The sequence below is a fragment of the Primulina eburnea genome, chromosome 2, assembly GCF_022965805.1.
Source record: "Primulina eburnea isolate SZY01 chromosome 2, ASM2296580v1, whole genome shotgun sequence".
Lineage (NCBI taxonomy): Eukaryota > Viridiplantae > Streptophyta > Magnoliopsida > Lamiales > Gesneriaceae > Primulina > Primulina eburnea.
In genome coordinates, this window is record NC_133102.1 from 45,931,548 (window position 1) to 45,954,367 (window position 22,820).

General features: G+C 32.1%; 3 protein-coding genes across 4 annotated transcripts; 1 reads left to right on the forward strand and 2 right to left on the reverse strand.

Annotated features, from left to right (window-relative positions):
• Positions 1 to 1,157: 1,157 nt before the first annotated feature.
• On the reverse strand, positions 1,158 to 4,779 carry LOC140823705 (PHD finger protein MALE MEIOCYTE DEATH 1-like). The gene is given in 4 exon segments (XM_073185171.1): positions 1,158 to 2,656; positions 2,658 to 2,877; positions 3,715 to 3,958; positions 4,113 to 4,779. Coding segments are annotated over 4 exon segments (2,121 nt in total). The 5' UTR covers positions 4,408 to 4,779; the 3' UTR covers positions 1,158 to 1,294.
• A 1,421-nt stretch (positions 4,780 to 6,200) lies between these two features.
• Positions 6,201 to 9,368, reverse strand: LOC140823707 (uncharacterized). Its single transcript, XM_073185172.1, is given in 3 exon segments — positions 6,201 to 6,457; positions 6,459 to 8,492; positions 8,588 to 9,368. Coding segments are annotated over 2 exon segments (429 nt in total). The 5' UTR covers positions 6,789 to 8,492; positions 8,588 to 9,368; the 3' UTR covers positions 6,201 to 6,358.
• Positions 9,369 to 17,868: 8,500 nt separating this feature from the next.
• On the forward strand, positions 17,869 to 20,530 carry LOC140824817 (nudix hydrolase 18, mitochondrial-like). Of its 2 annotated transcripts, none has more exons than XM_073186363.1 (5): positions 17,869 to 18,125; positions 19,334 to 19,433; positions 19,525 to 19,608; positions 19,888 to 20,010; positions 20,100 to 20,530. In XM_073186363.1, exons 1-5 carry the CDS (start codon positions 18,040 to 18,042, stop codon positions 20,253 to 20,255), a joined length of 549 nt encoding a protein of 182 aa, XP_073042464.1. In that variant the 5' UTR covers positions 17,869 to 18,039; the 3' UTR covers positions 20,256 to 20,530. The 2 variants fall into 2 exon arrangements, with proteins under 2 accessions (XP_073042464.1, XP_073042463.1); XM_073186362.1 differs by having other exon boundaries at positions 17,872 to 18,125; positions 19,319 to 19,433.
• Positions 20,531 to 22,820: the final 2,290 nt, after the last annotated feature.

Genomic DNA, 22,820 nt, shown 5'->3' on the forward strand with positions numbered 1-22,820 from the left:
TTTCCCATACATTTAACAAGTCAATAATGATAATTAAGGGCATGAAATAAAAATTATGTAACTTTGATCAAGGGAACGTATCTTTTGGTGAAGTGGTGCTATTCATTATTTAATGGGAAAATTTAATTTACCAACAAAATTGATTATAATTTTTGGTTTACCACTTTCTTGATCAAGTGAGGATTTAGGGTTTTTAATACAATATTATATAAATGATTTTTTATTTCAAACTATAACAAATTGGGGGAAAAAAAATTTCACCTATATCTTGATTCATGTGTTTATTTGACAATAATTTACACTTCTCGATTTTATAATATTTTGCATTATTTTAAAATCCAGAAAATCACCTTATTCTAGCGATTAATTTTTTTAATAATGAGTGTTTTAAATTAAAAAAATCCTTACTATTACCAATAAAATTATTATTATGGTTATAATTTCGTACAATTTTGGTAAGAATAAAAGTGATATATAGTGCCTCATTTCGCATTGGTAAAATTTAATATTTAAATTGTTATAACAATTTGAGCTTGTCATTTTTATAAAATAAAGATATATATGAAGTAGTTGTTATATGAACCAATTGAACAATCACACTAACATGGGTGTAGGCTCACGACATGTCAGTCTGTCATATGTTGCTTGCACTTAACTCATCGGGAGTGTTCATGTGATACTAACATCAGTATCATATTAGAAAAATGACTAATTTTTTTTAAGAAAATACAAAAATAGTAGATGAAATTTGACACACTTTATCAAAATCGAGGTCGACTTCCTTTTATGTTATATAAATATATATATTATGTTGTATTGTATTACAATATATGGAAGTTTTACTCTACAAGTTGCCTATTCTTTCTATTTTACCAGCATCTTTGTTGTTTCTTCTTTAAAAAAATTTACGTTTTTGATAGATTATCAAATTTCAACTTTAACGATGTATTTTTAGATTTTTAAAAAGTTCAGTCATTTTCCAACGAGATCATCAATGTGATGCTATATAAATCAACTTCATATATATTGATATCACACCTGAACCAAGTTTTGGAAAAAAACTAAAATTATCAAATTTTTAGACTAGTTAGACAATCAGGCCACAAGGGCCAAATCACTGTCACTGTCCATCGATGCACCTGAATTAATTACTTGTCTTGATGCCTACAAGATTTGTTACAGAACATTGTACAATCAAGAAATTTGATGAGCTATGCAGTAATTACTTGTCTTAAAGCCTACATAGGTCCACAAAAATCGTTTCCTCGACTGAAGAATTTCTCAACTATCAAAACTATTTACAATACAGTGACCCCATGTTAAGCTCAGGCATATGGGGAAGCACCATTGGAACCTTGTACGATTGATCCAACTCGAACCCAAGCCCACACGCTGTCTGTACCGGAGCAAGGTTACTGCAACAAACATCACATACAAACAATCTTGGCACGGTATCTGTGTCTTCAACACCATTGCAACGGGTATGTTGCCATATCTCACATATGTCGCACGACACCATTCTTTCTCCATCATCATCTTCAGCTCCACACTTGCATCTTACTGTCCAGTTCTCGGCTCCCCCTTCGTATCTCAAATCAGATTCATTGTCCAACCCAAAACCCCTCACCGAAAGCTCACTACCCGACTCAATAATCCCAAAAAGAACCTCATCATCCTCCATTCCCTCCAACTCCACGACATCAGTCACCACTAGTCTTTCAGTGACAAAGTAAGTGTCCCTCAACGCATTCTGCAGTGACAGTTTTAAATCACCAATGGTAGAGTAGGGTGGAACTATAATGAATTCCTGGAGAGGAAAATTTGGAAAAAGTTCGGTATTTAAGTCAAGTGAACTTATCGTTAATCTACAGACAAACCTTAACAAGTCGTCCTCTTCATCTCTAAAATGCCACTCCTTCACAAAAAGTTTACTGCAGAGAATGGCTTGAACAGCAAGTTGAACAGATTCAGACTTCGGATAGTCCCTGAACAAATAGGTATAGAAAAGGTACAGATCTTCATAAACGTTTTTTCCAGGAACAATACCAAATGTATGAAATGTCTTTGAAACTGTTGCCGGACAGGCCCCAAATTTGACACTGTTGAGATCTTGAATGCTATATTCCAGCACTTTAGTGGATCGGTTCACAGCTCGTTGAATAACGTACTTTCCAACAATGACATTGTGCATGGCTTTCAGCACATGATCTATCAACCCTGTATCACCAACATGCATACGGGCTGCATCACGAACCTCTTGTCTGGTCATCCCATTATGGCAGCCTTTGCTCTCTTCTCTCTTTTCTTTCAAGGCATCAACAATGACACCTGCAGCATGCTCGAGTCTCCTAACCGGCCATCTACTAGCCATATTAGCAGCAAGATTGGAAAATTTTCTGCATTTGAAGGATTTTTCTTTGGCAAATGGACAGTTCTTAATAGGAGTTCCAGTGGAAATTTTCCAGGAACAAACCTTGACAGGTGCAAAAAAACGCGAGTTTTTCCGAGAACATTGTGAAATTGCTGCAGAAATGGTTGTACGATTTTCGGCAGGAGTTTTCATCTTCAAAGTAAGAATGAATCTGAAGAGATCTCGAACTGTAACCAAACTGGCCTCACTAAGATTTCTGTACTGGTGGATAATCTGTTTAATATAACGTGAATCCATTTGTGAAACTGAGATCATCGATTACTTGATCCAGCTCTAAGGAGCTGAGAATATTTATAGCCTTTTCATAGTTATGCCACTTCACGCCAAAGCTTCCATGACACAATTGGTATCCCCATCTACCAAACCAGGAATGTCCATAAGCAACTCCATAAAGCAGACGGAGATCCATCATATGCTTCTTGGAAGCATCCTCCACCGAGATTTTCCTACAAAACAATTTATTAGAATATTTCATCCAAGAAACTGAAAATGTTCTTTTGACTCATCTTCAATGACAATGAAGTAATTGTATCTAATGAAACAACTGAGAACTCTGAAAATCTATAGAGCAATTAAGTCATGTGACTACACTTTGCTTTATGATAACTTTTTCTCAAACATATTGTAAGTGTTAAAACCATATAACAAATAAATGCTTTTGAAATCCTATAACAAACTTAATGCGATTAGACTTCTGTCAGCAGCTTGAGAATTACAAATTATGATACTGAAACGAAACAATTATTTGTTTTCAGTACTTCTTCCTTGTCTGATCACATCATAATAAAATATCCATCGTATATTTGGGAAGGTTCAAACCATGATTTCTCTAGCGGACCGTGGCCTATGAGATAATCATATAATCAGTAATAAATTGATAATAAGCTTCCTTTGTTAACAGTTCATCAGACCCAAAACCAACCTCCAATCTCAATCAACTAAAATCATACGTTTGATCTCGTGTGGGATCAGACATGGATCAATAAGAATTTTTTTAAAAAAAATCTATTTAACATCTGTTATATAGCTTGAAATTCACAATTAGCAAACCATGCAATCTACTTTATCTATATACAATCATCAATTCTATCTGTATCTGAGAAGATTTAGAAAGGCAAAATCTATCAGGTATTTCTTAAATATGTAATTCAATATTTTTAAGAAAACCAGCATTAGATGTTCATTACCATGGAGTCAAAATCTAGTAACCATGTTCATATACAGATCATCACATATCAATCAGAACGGAAAATGCCAAATTGAAAGTATAGAGATCTCATTACCGAGCATGTAAGCTGGTGCAGATACGGTCCCAGAGATCCATGAGTTCTCTACCACAGATGATCTTAGAACCCCCTTCAATCCCATTTATGCAGAGTAAATGCCCAAATCCATTGCAGTGAATCAAACCATGCAAGAAGTGAGATTGAAGATCAAAAGCACCCTCATCAAGAGACTTATTCCACTCATCATCAACTGGAATTATAAAATGATACTTTCTTTTTGACACGAAATGGTTGCTCCACCCTGTGTTATTAAAATTAACAAAGGATAAAAACAGCATAACATTGCTTGCACAAACAAAAAATAAAAAATTAAACACAAACCCCACATCAAATTCACGCAAAGCCTGGTCCACAACAAATAGAATAAACAAAAGGGACTCCATTTTTTCACTAACCAGCGCAGTGGCAGTAATCACAGAAGGGCCTATTAGAATGCTTCACATTTTCTTCAACTGTAAACAGAGGAAGTACAACGCCCTTGCTCTCGTACACCAAAAAAGTACACCAAACGGGCATTCCCTCCACATCGTAATCCTCGAGCGCCGCAGATTCTCGAAGAAAATGGCGGATGTTATCGCGAAAGGCACCGCTCAGAGAAACGGGGCAGCCCGGTTCCGCGAACGTGTGAAAGCCATAAAACTTTCTGGGATTCTTTCTGTTCGTGTGAAGACCAAGAAATGTAGGCTCCATTTTTTGAGCTCGTGAAAAGTGTCTTCCTTTCTCACTCGGATTTCATTGCTTCGAACTGAAAAATAGCTCGAAATCTTTCAGCAATCAAAATCTTGGTGAACGGTTGAGGGTTTAAAATATCTGGGGAGTCCAAGTTGTTTGCAAAGAACTCAAATCCTGAAAATTTCGGTTGAGGTTAACTGCATTGCGCGGTTGATTTGAGGTAGAAGATGATCCCGTTTCACGAAATGGGCCATTTATTTGCATTAGAGAAATTGTTTAGTCATCTTGAACTGGAAGTTAAGGCAAGCTTACAGAGTTTAGGAGACGAATCGGGGCCGTTGAATTGCTGGTGGTTAACCAGAGATTAGACAAAATTATTAGAATGAGAATTATCCAAATAAACAATGGAGTCGGAAGCGGCGACTAGAAGTCGACCTGGTGCTGACGTGGAAGGGCCCGAAACATTTGGTTCCATTAAATAGCTAACAATATTCATAAAAAATAATGGAATGGAGTGAAGAAACTATTGAGAATTTATTTGAATAAGGTTTTATAAAAAGTTTTTATAATAATGTTATTAATAAAATTTTTATATTTTTTTTAAAAAATATTTGATTTAAATATAAATATGTGTTTGAACAATTATTTTATAAAAATTTATGAAAGATGTTTGGATAACTATTTTAAAAAAATATTTATAATTAAAAATAATTAAGAATGTGTCTGTACAACTATTATATATGAAAATACCTTTTAATTCTAGTTTAACATGCATTTTATTCTAAAAAAAATATCAACAAACGCCTCTAAATTGTATACTTAGATAGCACTTTTATTAAAAAAATAAATAAAACATTTTATAAAAATATTATCAAAACACATATTTTAAGTTATTTTCACAAATACTAAAAACGTTCTTAAAATATTTATCCAAACGAATCATAAATAAATGCTTTCATAAGTCATAACTAGATCGGTCTACTTTAAAATAGTGATTCAACGCTTCAATCCAAGTGGATGGTCGAACCGGAATACTGTTTTATTATATAATATAGTTAAACTATATTTTAAATTATTAAAATCTTAAATATATATATATAATACCAAAAAAATTCACCAAAGTTTTAAAATTTAAACAACATTATACATATAATCTAAATATCAAATATAATTATATATATATATATATATATATATATACCACAAATAAAGTTTTAAATATAAGAAATAATAAATTCTAAAAAATTTAAAAATTCTGAGATAAGGTTTGCATGTATTTAAAAAATGAAAAAGTTCAAATATTACATAGTATGATGATTGATTTTTCCCATTTGATCTAGATATTTGATTATATTTTGGAAAAAATATAAACAAAAATATATAGAAAAAATTACATTTTTGAACAAGCTTGCATGTTTTTTTTTTGTTATATTATCGTGCAATTCATAATTTTAGTACAGGAACTTATATTTTTAAAATTTTGATAATTTTCATCAATGAAATGACATCAGATATGTCATCAGTATTCATTGCTACGTCGACATTTTCAATAACATCACATCATTTTCTGATAGTGCAATATCAATACTACGACTAAGAAAAAGATTAAAAAATGTAAGATAATGAACTAAAATCATAAACTAATCGATATATAGACCAAAATGAAACATAAAAATTATGGATTGAAAATATAATTTTCTTACTTTTATAATTTTCTTACATGTATTTTTTCCCAAATCTGGAATTTAAATATAACAATCATATTTTAATTTGGTACAAACTCCAACAAATTTCACGCAATAGACAGTATATGTGGATAAAACAGTAATATAAGCAAGTAAATAAGCAATACAATCACAAGCAAGACTCAGGATTTCATATGAGTACATGGAAACACGACTTATTTCTGGGGGACAAAACTTAGATGTTATACTATATATTAGTCCTTAATAACATTATTTGACATAATTTATGCATCCATTTTCGAACACGACGAAATGCCCGTTTGACTGTATGATCCTTCCCAATTACTTCCATCAAATTTCCTGATCTCGATATGAGTTAGTGTTGCCAGGGTCTACACATCTGAATGTAACTGCAACACCATCCGGGTTCGACCTTGGGATATAGAATGAAGTTATGCCACAGACTCTGCAGAATGTATGCTTCGCTGTGTGTGTGCCAAAAGTATAAGTTGTTAAAAACTGTTTAGAATCTTCGTCTATTTCAAACTGCTGCGATGGGACGATAAAGTGAGTGTTCCCTCTCATCGAGCAATCTGTGCAATTGCATTCCCAGGCTACAACACTCTTTGGAGCTTGTACTTGCCATCTCACTCTCTTGCAGTGGCATCCGCCTTTGTGTATTGCCCTCTCAGAGTCCATTTTAGAGTTTTGCATCTGTGTAAATTTAAAGACATGCTGCAAATTGAATAATCTAATGCATTCATAGATGTCTAGCCGAAGAAACACATTTAAAGGCCAAAGAGAAGAAACAACTAGAAATTGATCAATTTAGTGCAACAAGAGAAATCAACAACCAGGAAGCATACAGAATGTACTTGACAATAAACACACATCATCATAAATTTTTTGCAGTATCTTGAATAAGTTTTCGTAAAAACCACCACAGTACCAGCAAAGACAGCTGTTTGCAAGACATTCTTTCAAATCAAAATCACTATTGCATCATGAAACAAAGATAACCGGTGTTAATGGCATGACAGAAAAAACTCATCAGAATAATAAGGAAATGGGACCAATGGCACAACACTCAGTTTCTAACTCAAGAATTGAGAAACGTGGTTCTGCATACTTCACAATTTGTAGCATTTTAATGCAACTATGCAAGAGGCACATTATGGAAAAAAATCCTCTACAAAATTTCCTGTAACATTGCTATGTGTAGAGTTTTTATTGGTGTGATTTATGATACAGTTAAAAAATCAGTTGAAATTCGATACATGTGCAACCAATTATTGTCGTAACAGGAAATGTTGTAGAAGATTTTCTCCCATTATTATGTTCGTTTAAATACAAATACACTTCCTTACCATATCAGCACAATATTTAAATACGGAAGCCAAATATTAGTGGGGAGATGCTGAGAGCAGCATTTCCCTTGCATTCTATGAGAGCAAAAAGTAGATTAGAAGGGATTTTGGGAGACAAGTGGTTTTTCATATCAGCACAATATTTAAATATGGAAGCCAAATATTAGTGGTGAGATGCTGAGAGCAGCATTTCTCTTGCATTCTATGAGATCAAAAAGTAGATAAGAAGGGGATTTTGGGAGACAAGTGGTTTTTCATATTTCACAATTTGTAGCATGTTAATGCAAGAGGCGCATTACTAAATGTACAATTCGTAGCCCGGGTGGCCCAATTTTTTTTAAATAAAAAAATTACATGTAAATTTTATATAATTTTGGAATAATATAATATTAGCCCGAGTAGATCAATTTAATATATTAAAAAATTATAGAGTTTAAAATTTTAGCCCGGGCGGAGCCATATGTCTGGCTCCGCCACTGCATCTGAATACAAAGACACTAAACATATTAGCTCAATATTTGAATATCGAAGCCAAATAATCAGCGGTGAGATGCTGAGAGCAGCATTTCTTCCAGCTTTCTGGTAGAACAAAACGGAGATTAGAATAAATTTTGGGTGAAACGTGGTTTTTCATACCTCACAATTTGTACCATGTTAATGCAAGAGAAGCTCAATATCTGAATATTAAAGCCAAACATTAGTGTTAAATACTGAGAGCAGCAGTTTTTCTTGCTCTCTCGTAGAGCAAAATATAGATTAGAAGGAATTTTCGGAATCAGTGCTGGACCTCATCATATCCCCCAAGACCCCTGACCCCTACACTGTCTGTTCCTTCTTCCTACCAAAGGAAAAGTTCTAACATTAGCTCAGTAGCTACGTACTATAGATTAGGTCATTAGGTGAATCCACCTTTTGCTATGGTATTTCTCCTGTATCCATCCAATATGTGTATGGCTATCTCCTCCCTACCAGCAAGTACATTTAACATTGGTATCTCTTCAGCCATGTTAGGGCCTCAGAGGTACATCCTCTCCTTCGAACCTTAGAGTCCCTACATTTCATTCTGCACCTTTCAGAATGATAGACTCAACTCTGTAATGAAAGGAGTTGGATTCTACATTCCCTTATATAACATAGTAGCCATACCTCGATCTCTTAAGTTTCGAACAACAATGGGAAGAGTTATCAACATGAACGAAAGAGCCTCAAACAGGTATCCCGCGTCATATCTGAGGAATGCTGATTGAGAAAGTGTTTTGGGGGTGACAAGTACAGCTCCAATTTTAGCTACCCATGAACCACACCTTTTAGCTTTATGAGATGCCCTTCAAGACATAACAAGAGGGAGAAACACGAACCGCCTGCGAAATGAAAACAATATACAAGGATCATTGCTAGTTGCGAAGGCATTGTGATCTTACACCCAATTTTACTCCAGATAAAATTTCTCTCCGATGCAAACTATGATAAAGTTTAACAAAACAAAACAGCTGAAAACAATTTATTTTTCATTAACAACTCAAGAAACACGTAATAACAAAGGAGACTCGTTTTTGCCAAGAACAGAGCTTTCATCGTCAAACCAATTCACAAGCAAAAACCACTCCACAAATCTTCAAGAAACAACAATCTATGAACAATTTAATAAATACAGTCAAGCAATTAAATCTGATTTTTTTTTCCGCCTAATTTCCCAAAAATATGAGATTCCCCTCAAAATAAATCCCTCGTTAACAAAATGTTTCCTGTCTATACATCCTTTCCTCATCTTTACATTAAAAGCAAAGAAAATCAATTTAGCTTCTTTGATTTAAACAGTAACAGTTCATAAAATATGCTTCAATTACTCAATAAACAAAATTACATAACAACGAACTTGAAATTGAAACAAATATTGGTAACTAAAATAACGACCAAAGAACGAGAGACTAACTATGAAACTGAGATTTATTTGGTTAGAAAAACTTCAATTTATCTGCTTGATCGCTATAATTTTTCTTGGGAGGATTATTAGTGACAGTAAACGGCAGATTTATTCGGAGAGCCAAGTCCGTGGAGAGGAAATGATAATAACCAAATTCCAAACATATTAACAATTATTGTTTTATTAATAGCCAGCCCAATTAGATGTTGTTGGCAAGCCATGTCAATTAACCAGTGCGTCAATAAAAATAAACACACACTTGAGCCTACTTTAATGTCAGGGTTAAAAGGCCCAACATTGAGCCCATTGATCTTTTGTGTATTTGAGGGCTCGGTATCACATGGCGGGTACCACGGAGTCTGGGTAAGCAACATATCGTTCAACCAAGATGTGAGTCTGGATTTATACCTGAACAAAGAAGACACTCGTCCAATGGGTTAGAAGGCACCAAAAATAAAAGAAAATTGCAAAGTGAAATTGGGCATGGAGGGTGTGACAATGAATTTAGACAATACGTTTGCAAAGTTTATTGATCATTCAAACATTAAAAAGGAAATGAAACAAAAACAACTTGAAGTAGAAAAGATAAGAAAAAAATATGGCTTACCCAAAATTCAATTGGATGAATGCGCAATCTTCTCGAATGACACTTTATAAATGACAAAAAATTAATTTATATATTGTTTTAAATTTTATGCAAGCGTAGTTTTTTTTTTCTTGTGTAGTAGTCTTTCATTTCAACTTTATGGCAATATTTTAATCTAAAATAAATTACACTATGAAATATAAGTAATAACTATACTTAAAAATAATATTATTATTTATTTTAAGTAATAATCATTTAATTTGTTTAAATAAAATTGAAAATATATTTATTTACTATAAGATAAGAATAAAGATATATGAGTGGTCAATGAGACCCACAAATAATAAAATTAATGCTAAAATGAATATGAAAGAATAAAATATCTTAATATAATTGATATGTGTGAACCAAATGAGGTAGTAAATATTATACCTCCCACCAATATGGATGTTTTTATAAATTATTTAATTAATTACTAAATAATATCTATCCAGCTCATAAATATTTTTTAAAAAACTATATTATTAATCACTTATAGTTTGTCAAAAAATTATAATCTATAGTAAAAATTCGAGTCACTACAATAATATATGGTTATTGTGACACTTTTTTGTAGACACTTTTAATTAAATATTGTTACAAATACTTAATAATGACACTTGTAAAAAATTAATAATGTGTAAAATAAAAAAAAATATATTAGATTAATTATCCTGACATTTTTAATTGATGTCACTTTTTATATGGAAAGAAACAATTATTTTTCACATCGTAAAAAATCATTAAAAACTAAAAATTGTCACTATAAATAAATGTGGAAATATTTGGGTTGCATAAATATTAAAGGAAGAAAATAATTGTTTTCCTCCATATAAAAAATGACATCAATTAAAAATGTCAGGATAACTAATCTAATATATTTTTTTATTCCCTCATTTATTTTATCTATTTTTCCCTCCTCCTATATTTATCCAACCCCAGTATTCCACATTTGTTATTGTCAGTATAAATAACATACACGACACTTTTAGTTGTCATTATAAATGATTTTAACTGACATACAAATTTGTCATTATTACTATAATAACAAGGCATGTATAAATGTATTTAAAACATGAGTTTTCCTGACATTTAAAATTTTCATTACATGAATAATTAGTAGCACGTATGAAGTTGTCATTAACATCTTATAATGACATTAAAAAATGTCAGAAAGCTTAAGACGACATTGGAATAAAGGACATTTGTTGGAGGTGTCATTAAAACTTAAATGTCACTAAATATTGAATATAATAACATTTATGAATGTCACCATAAACATTTATTCTTGTAGTGAGTCAAATGTTTCAAATAATACAAAATATTTTTATCTTTCTCCAAATATAGGTAATTATACATTCCACCTACTTTTTCGCAAGTCCGATATTTCATAGGCAAAAACTTGTATGAGATGATCTCACGGGTCGTATTTGTGAGACGGATATCTTATTTGGGTCATCCATGAAAAAATATTATTTTTTATGCTATGAGTATTACTTTTTAGAGTAGGTCTCATGTGAGACTGTCTCACGGATCTTAATCCGTGAGACGGATCAACCCTACCCATATTCACAATAAAAAGTAATACTCTTAGCATAAAAAGTTATACTTATTCATGGATGACCCAAATAAAAGATCCGTCTCACAAATATGACCCGTGAGACCGTCTCACACAAGTTTTTGGCTACTTTTTATTGTGAATATGGATAGGGTGGACTCCTTTCACGGACACTCTCATGAGAACTACTCTATTTCATATTATTTAATCTAATTAAGTCGTTTCTTCTTTTCCATGACCAATTACAAAATTGTACATGTTTTTCCTTACAACGCGAAGCCCTTGAGAATCTTATGACGTCCATGGCCTAACGTTTCTCCTGTTATTCACAATTTACAACAATTATTCATTCAAAACTTTTTAGTTCTCATTAATTAATTGAAAGTTTTTAAAGTATTATAACGTAAAAAACAAGTAGAAAACGGTTCTTAAACCCTAATCGATTTTACAATAATAAAAAAAAAAGAAAACTTTAAAAAAGAAAAGGACAGAAGAAGCATAATAACAAAAAATGGATCTATCTAGTCATCATTAAATAATTAGATCTTAGTCATTTTGTCTGAACTCCCGTTTGCTATCGTCCAAAATAATGTTTGAAAATAATGTTTGAAAGATATGCTAAATTATTAGAGCAAATTTCCACAAACACGATTAAAAAATATTGCACGATGCCGCTTTCAACTGTGACATTTAATGTTTATAATTATATGATTCTAATGAGGGGTGAGATTATTGCTGTCGTTTGGTTCTCTTCAAATATTTTAATCACTGATCAGAATATTTACAAAATCTTGTGTATTTTGTAAAATTAATTTCAAGAGACCCGTTTTTCTTTTTTTTTTAAAAAATGTAATTTGTTATAATTGAGTCTCGTATATGTTTTCTAGGACTTGATATCAGATGGATGAACTATAAGTTCAAAATATTGTTTTTCATATGTTAAATTCGTGTAATCAATTATATATGAGCCAATTGACTATGCTCAAAGAAATGATTTATTAAATAGGAGAAGTTGTTTGAGATTTGATTTATCTTGTATACTTACCTCACCACATGTAAAGGAATTATGTTTAACATTACTGGTAAAAAAATTAAGTGTAGCAAATATCGATGTTGTCTCAAATATTATAACATCTAGTGACAATTCACGTAGCGGAATGATAAAACACACAAATAAATAACTTAAATAAAAATAATTCAGAGATAATTATGTACATTATAAATATTTGTGTGATGCATTAAGGTAAAATATCACTAGAAAAACAATTTTGGTTAACAAACTAGTGATTTTATGAAAAGTTATTTTTCTTAACAAGTTAAAGAATCAAATTGCAATCTAAAAACAACAATAAAATAATTTTAAAAAAATGCAAAAACTATGTACCAAAACTGGAGCAATAAAACGAAATCTTCAATCAACATTTTCGCAAGTCTTGTATTAAGATGTCTCGAACAACCACGACAACAATATTGTAAATAGTAATCTTCAAACGTGCGGCGCTCGACTACTTAATTCTCTCTCTGAGAATATTCATATCTATCTTTCCGTTCTTTTTCTTCTCTCTTTTTTTTGTGCGTAAAATACGATCTTCGTACGAGTAAGCACGTTTTTCCCTAGAATTGTTTCCTTGATTAAATACATACAAATCATTGTAAGATAAATTTTATAAAGAAATAAAATACTCTTAATCATATTAAATCACATCTAAAGTCAATATCTATAAATATTTAGAAAATTAAAACTCTTAATCAATTATTTAACAAACCTTATTAAAAAAATAATAATTTTAAGAAATAAATTCTAACTTAGAGCCCAAAAATTATTTTTCCTTCCACTACCCATTTTTGGAACTTGCACTTTAAGGGGGAAATGATACTCAACTTTTTTTTTATAAAATTAAAATTAAATAAATAATCTAACCCTCATTTTCTTTAGCCAATTGATTTCTTTTAAAATAAAAACTTACTAATTATTTTTACTTCAAAAATTCTTATATCAAAACAGACTTTATGTAACCGTCGATTATAATTATTTTACTCATAAATACAATTAAAACCAAACCTATGTAATCATCATGTTTACATTTCATCATGGTTAATGGAGACAAATCGAGTACCATAATATTCCATTACCTTGTGTTAATGACATTATTGTTTGTAATTAAGTTTTCTATCAAACTAATCATATCACAAGTCAATGTCAATGTTTATCCATTTGTATAAAATGGCGTGTATATCAAATTGCTTTTAAGTTGTGGTGGAAAATACAAATTAAGAAAGACTCCCAAGAGTCCAAAAGAAAGCGACGAGTTTTCTCCAAGAGTGGGCGGATTTGTATGCGGTTTCAGACTATTGTCGTCGTATGGATTGGACCTGTTCAAAACACAGAAATCAAACCAAAATTAAAGTGATTCCGGAAAATACGGTGTTATAACGATGTAATATGATTTAAAAGATTTGAAATATATCATTATCATCGACAACAATATTCGATAAGTATAACTTAACGCTACAATTCAAATTGAATTTTGTGTATCTAATACTTGTGAAATACACGTCGTGAAGTTTGGGTATATCTAGTCATTCGTGTACATTTATTTCTTGTGGCTTATCTTGTCGAGAAGTTCGTCCATGTTTTATCCAGAACAATAATTTTTTTTGGTATTGTGTCTAATGCAGTGTCGTCTAATGATTGAACTTTAATTATTCAATAGGATCCACAACATGCAACCTGCATATTTTCCACATATATGAACAAATTAGGAACCAAGAATAGCATCGATGATTAAGTCAAGGATCAAGAGTTCAAAACACGGGCGGAGCCATGTGTTGCTCCGCCCGGACGACTTTTTTTTCTTGATATTTTTTATAAATATCATTTTGTCTTATTTTTTGGTAGACTGGGGTTTTATTTGTCAATAGTAGCTCAACCATGATTTAAAAAATTCTAATTCGGGTAAAAATGAAAACCCAGCGCCGACGCTGATTCAAAATCCATGTGATATTTATTACACTAGCTGCAGATCACATGCGTTGTGTCCTAAACCTGTAATATTTAATTTGGGTAAAAAAAACTTTAACATCAACAGACAAATTATGCTTATAGTCAATGTCATTCAACTTTTAGAGGCTATATCTTCAAAAACTCTTAAGGTTGCATTTGATTGGATATATTTGAAATCTATAGATTTCGAGTCGATGAATAGTAAATGAAATCTCGAATCTTTATTTTACTTATTTACATGTAATTACACAAAATATAATATATTTCAAATATTTCTATTATTGAGTGAACTTGAAATTCATGATAATTATATATATATATATATATATATATATATAAATATATATATATATATATATATAGGCAAAAACTTGTGTGAGACGGTCTCACGGGTCGTATCTGTGAGACGGATCTCTTATTTAGGTTACCCATGCAAAAGTATTACTTTTTATGCTAAAAGTATTACTTTTTATTGTGAGTATGGGTAGGGTTGACCCGTCTCACAGATTATGATCCGTGAGACGGTTTCACATGAGACCTACTCATATATATATATATATATATATATATATATATATATATATATATATATATATATATATATATATATATATATATATATATATATATAAAAGGTCTTATATCCTCTTTTACCTTTTGGATTCTGATGCTGGATTGCCGTATATAAAATTATTATAATATTTGATTGCCGACCGAAATTAATTAAATAATAATAATATTTTGGTGAATTCAAAAGCTGTATATTAGTTCAATTTGGTAACAAATTCAAGCTACAAAAGCAGTCCGCAAGTGTTGGGTCATGGACACGTACTCTCCACCACTTTAATTCTACCACAAGAATATATATAGTTAATAAAAAAACAAAACAAAAAAACAAAAAAGGAAGAAAATATATAAATCTTTTTCAAAAAATAATAAAATTCCGTTATCAGAAATAATAATTAACCGAATTATCTAAGTAAATGCCACCCCGTTTTAATGAAACAACACGTGAAGCCTTCCTTGACCCATCTGCATCCCAACATGTATTGATTATTCGACAGAATTGTCTCAGCCAAACAATAAATTTTGCGTGTAAATTTAAAATGGATGACTTCTCCGACAATCGTTTGGGCTCAAAATATTGGAGATATACTTTAACTACAAATCGAACTAAATTTAATTACAATTGGTCTCAGTAATCTCTTAATCGTATTCAATTCGGACATAAACACATCTAATTTGCTAAATAAGTTCTCTCTCACCAGTGGAAGACTAAGGTGAAACATAATTGAACAAACAGTGAGTCTTATTTGAGACCGTCTCACGAATCTTAATCTGAGAGACGGTCAACCCTACTCATATTCACAATAAAAAGTAATACTTTTAGGACAAAAAGTAATACTTTTTTCATGGATGACCAAAATAAGATATATGTCTCACAAATACGACCCGTAAGACATTCTCACACGAGTTTTTGCCTTGAACAAATATAAGGAGTCAATATGTTTTTTATTACAACATTGAGATGGAAATGATTGATTTTATGTGGGTTCGAACTAGGGGAAGTTATTGAAAAATCCCCAATCATAATATTTCTTTGCATTCACTCCCTACCCACAAAATTGTGGTACTATTTCATACAAAATGTGGTACACTTCATGTGGAAATGTGGTACACTTCATGTGGAAATGTGGTACTAAAAAAGTACCTAGGGACTGAAAACAAAAAAAAACGGCGGCTGGGGACTGAAGTCAAATTTCCCGTTCGAACTAACATCTCTCCCTCAAAAGAGAGATTGTATGTCGTTTCACATATATAACATTTATTTTTGGGATATTACACTTCATTACATCGTAAAAATGGTCGTTTCACCTTTTTCACTACCAATCGCATCATTAAAAATGGGGATATTACCTAAATATTACATCTCGAGTTGTTATAATAATTTTTAATAATAATAATAACAAAAATTCACGCCCTTCTAGTGAAATGGGAAATTTCTAAACTAAACCAAATAAATACTTAACCTTTTGATATATTTCCAAAAGGCGATTGAAAAACTAATCTTAGAAAAAATCCTAACTATAAATCTAACTATAACCTTGTTTCATTTTTTATTTTAAACCAAAGTATTTCTCCCCTTAGTGAGAGTTTAGCCATAGACTATTCTTAACCATGTCCTTTTCAAACCTTATGTGCAGAAATACTGAAAATTCAACCTTATAGTGTTACGTCCCGAAACTCAAGGTTGACATCGGTGAGATTAAATGGCTGTTGATTTTTCTACCAAATTGGAGCTTTTAAATTCCTAATCTTATACCCTAGAGTGGCCTCGAAAATAAGGTGCAAGCTAAGGGAGGGGAGATTTTTGTGCCGAAGTTGGATGGTTTATTCCAATTAACCATGAGAGCTTTCTTGTATCCAAGTATTAGGCATAGAATATAGTAGGATTTCGAAAATTGTGTGCAAAATCCATGCATCGATCCTCTAGATCTTGTATGATATCTTCCCCTCTTGCAATATTTCTTACCCTATTTCAAAATATGCTTGCACAAGCCTAGATATTATCGACTTAGTAATAAAGATTCCCAAACAATTATTTTCCAATATGATGTCATGATAAAATAATCGAAATAATATACTCTTAAATTTCTTTAGACATGATTAATTAAAAAGGTTCGAAAAAAATCAGTTTCTTACATATATAGTAAAAGTAATATCCCCACTAGGGGTGCAAACGAACCGAATCGAGCCGAATAATAGTAAAAAAATCAGGCTCGAATTCGGCTCGAAATAGGTATATTCGAGTTCGAGCTCGATTCGAAGTTCGATAATTTCAAATATTTGGGCTCGAGCTCGGCTCGAAATAAAGTTCGAGTTCGGCTCGAAATATTCGAATATATTCGTGAACTATTCGAATTATTGTTCGGATATTAAGGTTTGAAAGCTCGAAATGCTCGAAATATTCGAAATGTATATATATATATATATATATATATATATATATATATATATATATAATTATATTATATTAATAAAATATTAAGGCTCGCGAACTATTCGCGAGCTATCGAACAAAATAATTTGGGCTCGAGTTCGGCTCGAAAAAAAGTTCGAACGTGTTCGAGTTCGGCTCAAATTCGATAAGTTCGAATACGAATTGAATATTTATCAAGCCGGCTCGAAAAACTCGCGAACATGTTCGGTTCGTTTGCAGCCCTAATCCCCACCGTCAGACCTCACATGTTTAGATCAGCACGATCAAAAATTCCCATAAATACCCTTATAGGTTGTGAAGCCCTCTTGTCATAAATTTATGTATAAAAACTGTCATTATTTCCCCAACCTTTTTCGCAGTGGGAAAATTAATAAATGTGATAGATGTCATCGTTCTCGTGTCTGAAACGACAATATTAAATTTATCGCCGGATCACCTTCAAGACATATTCCTCCGGCCATTCATATTTTCTCGATTTTGCGCCTGATGGAATTGAACGAAGCTGGTCTTGTTTCTCGTACTGGAAGAAATAAGCAGCGTTATAATTTTCATGGCCATCGCCAAGTTGTCGGGTTCGTCTCTCTTCACACACTGCACTTAAACAGATTTTGTGCTTTCGAGCATAAAATAATTCACTGAAACGGATTAATGTTTTCGTTTTTTAATCGTTTTATGCGCATATTTATATAATTATATGTTTAAATTGAGATACAATCTAAAACATGTAGCTGTCTTAACTTTATCTGCATTATTATTTTCAACCAACTGCTTCCATTCGAGCAATGCTAAAATAATCACAATGGGTATTTTTTTTCCTTCTTCTTTTATTGTGTTCTAGTTGACCGCGTCTTTCGTATGATCAAATCTCGTGTGAAAAATGAAAATTTTATGCATCTGGAATAATACTTTCCATATATAATACATTGATGGTTACCCGAGTAAATTATTTTGTTTGTATTTAATATCTTACATAGAACTCATTTTTGGTTGTACGTAAGTGATTAATTTTCTTGCGTCTGTGTATGTTTCAGAGTACTTTAATCAGTTTGATTGGGTGTAATTACGGGGAAATTCCGGTTTACTTTGACTGAATCTTGGGGCAATCGTACTTGAAGCTTCTGGGAAATTTCAGTCCGTTGGTTCTGGGATGCAATTTTATTATTATTACTAGTAAAAGATTCACATGCATTGCATGTGCTGTTATTATTTTTAATTTGATCAAATAATATTAAATAATAACACGAAATTTATTTTCGTTTAGAAAAGTTGTTCGATTTTAAAATGGAAGTTTTTTTTGATTTTTTTCTATTTAAAATTATGGAGTGATTTGCAAATGTTTTTTAGTATGGTAAGAGGGTACTTATGGAATTATATTTTGGTGTCTTCGGTAGTTATTCTAAGGCCCCACACTAATGTATAGATTATTATGATAAATGTGGAATTGATTAATAATTATGACGTTAATTAATTAGAACTTAGACCCACCCACCACTCACGTGGTCCGAACCAACACGTATTTTCCGTGGCCTGCAAGTATGTGCCGACTATGCCTTTGTTTCGTTTCTGGAATCGATGGTTTTGGTTCCAATAATAATAATAATAATAACTATATTAATAATAATAATAATTTTACGTATGGGTTTCACGTGGAGTCCACTGTTTTATTAAGCATGAAAGTTTATTTAATATTCCATTATTGCAACTCGAATTTGTAGTACTTGTCTACATTGGTCTCACCATGTACTTGATTTAATGTTCTGTACAGATGTATTCCTTACAGATACAAAGGCATCAATGGGAAATCTCAGGTGGACGAGGAAGATATTGAAGTTCTCGTTATTACATCACAGAGAAAGGGTAAAGGGATGCTGTTTCCAAAGGTATCATGATATTGTTATTTTCTAATGGTAATTATAATGTTTAATTTGAAGAGAATCTATAATATATAAGTACGACACATTTTAATTTTAGGGAGGTTGGGAGACGGACGAGTTGATTGAGAGCGCTGCACTGCGTGAAACGGTGGAGGAAGCCGGAGTAGTGGGTGATGTTGAGGTTAGTATTTAAGATCCCATATGTATATTTTTTTGTATGTAACACATGATTGAAAAGTTAGAACATGAATGTTCTAAAGAGAGAGTGGAGTCGTGTAATTTTGAGGCTTCAGTCACGGTTTTTCGAGTTTATAATAGATAGATAGATATGATATGCCTCGTACATGATAGTACTACTGATTAATTTATTGTAAGTTGTTGAATTAGAGATTTTACTAGCTAGTAAGTTCGAAATCGATGAACCTATCCTCACACCATCTATGCGTCGGTCGTCATGCAGTGTACATTGGGTAAATGGAATATCAAGAACAAGAACAACAGCTCCGAGTGTCACATGTTCCCATTACTTGTGAAAGAGCAACTCGAATTTTGGCCCGAGAAAGATGCACGTCAAAGATCATGGGTAACACTCCACGACTTTTCTCATGACATTTATAGGGCCCTCTGCTCCCTCGACTATATTCCGATTTCATGTTGTCTTAAATATGACAGATTAGTGTACGAGAAGCCAGAAAAGTTTGTCAATATTGGTGGATGACTGAAGCTTTGGAAATACTAGTGAATCGCCTCAGAGTGCAAGTTAAAGAGGATATAACTGACGTCGGTTCATTTAACCAGGGTGGTGTGAAATCTAAGTCTAACTTGTAGTGGTAGTGGTAGCAGTAGCAGTAGACATTGAAGTTGGTGCAGAAACCAAGCCATCTGCCCCAGTTTGAAGAAAACGAGAAGAACAACTAGGAGCAGGAATCCAGTTGTCGTCTCATTTTTTTCAAAATTCTCAAGTCTAATTGTATAGCCTAATTATGTTCTTCGAAATTTCTGTTGTTTTTAACTTGGAACATATGTCCTGTAATATTTTCCACATTGTTTTCCTTTCTATGAAACCGATGCACGCATGCGTACGTAGTACATAAACCCCTTAATTTGCATTTATCCTTGTTTGTTTGCTAGAGTGCATTTGGATCGTTGATATGGGTTCTTTTGATATCAAACTCCCAACTCAAATCCATTATCACTTTTAAGGGGAAGGAAATGAATATGGAAAGTTGATGCATGATTTTATCATATTATTTGAATACTCGTGAGTCGTGATTATAAGATTGATCAATGAGTTTTTGTGATCGTGAAACTACAAAAACTCGCAATGTTTGATCCAAACAATCTTTATATCACCACGCTCAACATCTATGGGTAAGTCGAAGCACTCTAGATTTTGGTATGACAAACCGTGATCATATGTGATGAACTGAATTTTTTAACATTCATTTAGTCGAAATACTGTAGGTCTGTTTGCTTTTGTTTTGGGGAAATGAAATATTTCCGAAACAAAAACATACATTACCATTTACATGCAGAGTATCTTTCTCGTCTTCTTCTGGTTCTCTACAGAGTAAAATGCACTCTCATCATATTTCAAGATTTATCTTTTGTGATTGAATTATTTGACAACTGAATGCCATGATCAGTTGGTTTGACTCTCTCACAGGGTTAATGAAACTTTGTGATGCATGGAGGCAACAATCGATCATCCTGTTAAATCCTCTACCGGTTTCTGGATCAAGAACCACGATTTATGACAATTTGAGATCCAGTGCTTTCTAATCTCCCGAAATCTCTTCCATAGCTGTGGAAAGATTAATGAAAAGAAAAATGTAATCTCAGCATATATGTATCGTCTCATCGTGTAGTAGTTATTATATCATCTATCGAACATGCTGGAGAAGTATGCACTAGATGTCGAGGATTACTGAAGAAGAATGTCGCCACAAAATGCAGATATATTACGAAAACTTGTCGCTTTAACTGAAAGCGGCAAAAGCTGGAGATGAATAACTTGCATGCAGTCTGTGTTTAGATTGTATTTCAGATGTTCGTGTTCTATTTAACTGTTTTATTACAAATATGTTGATTATGGAGTTTGAAACTTATTTAATGAAGTCTAGCTAAATCCTGTGATTTGCTAGCTATTTATTTAATATATCATTTCATCTTGATGTTATTTCCCCCCAATAGCAAGCACCACCCGGCCCTGTATATACCATTTATGATATTGCCTTTCAAGCTCTTGTTTTCCGTGGGCCTACACCGTTAATTTCGACCTTTCAAATTTGTTTGGCTCAAGCATCCTCTAACGTGTTCGAATATTTGACGGTCGTCGCGAAGTCGCATAATTCTTCACGTGAGCTACATCAAACTGTCCAGATGATTAATCTATTATTCGCCTTTCGTTAGACCACATTTACCTGCAGTGGAAATCAATGACAAATGCTCTGGTTTCTCCATCTCAGATCTCTAAGTTTTCATTTGGCCCAAGGGATTTTGTTTGATTATAAATGACAATTGTTTTTATGTGAAATCAGTCTTATTCACTGATAAATTAACGAGCTTAAATTATATGAGAGCAACTTGTTATCTGAAATCATGCTTTCGATTATCTCCAATTCCTGACTCTTGGCACTTTATTTAGGCAAATTCTTGCTTTTATAAAATTTGATGTATTAGGTTTATCTTACATACACATTCATGACTTTTTTTTATGCTGTTTTAAGATTTTAATCTAGAGTGGGTCTCATGTTAGACCGTCTCACGGATATTAATCTGTGAGACGGGTCAACCTTACTCATTTTCACAATAAAAAGTAATACTCTTAGCATAAAAAGAATATATTTTTATGGATGACTCAAATAAGAGATTCGTCTCACAAATACGACCAGTGAGACCGTCTCACACAAGTTTTTGTATTTAATAACCTAATCTCTCATTTCTCATTTAATTTTTTTTAAAAAAAATTAAATGTAAAAGATACTTAAGCTCGATATTATATGATTATATTAACTTTAAAAATTTCGTAAAAAGACAAGAATTATTGTTTCTTTGCATAGAAAAATAATTGTCGAATAATTATTTTAGATGAACCTTCAGTGGAGAAATCTCCTTTTAAAATCCCAAACTCAACTACTCGAACCAGAAATTATTGTTACATAATAATAAGTAGAATTGCATGCAATTCTCCTAACTTTGTGATACCAACCCCACTCATATAACAAATTATATATATAGTATAAATAGAGAAAAGTGATGGTTTACTGGTAATTATGTTTTCTATCATCTTTCAACATTTAAACTTCAGTTACTATTATTATTTTTTCTATAAATCATAATTGTAAAAATACCACTTAGGAGGAGTATAATTTTTATTTTAATTACACGTAC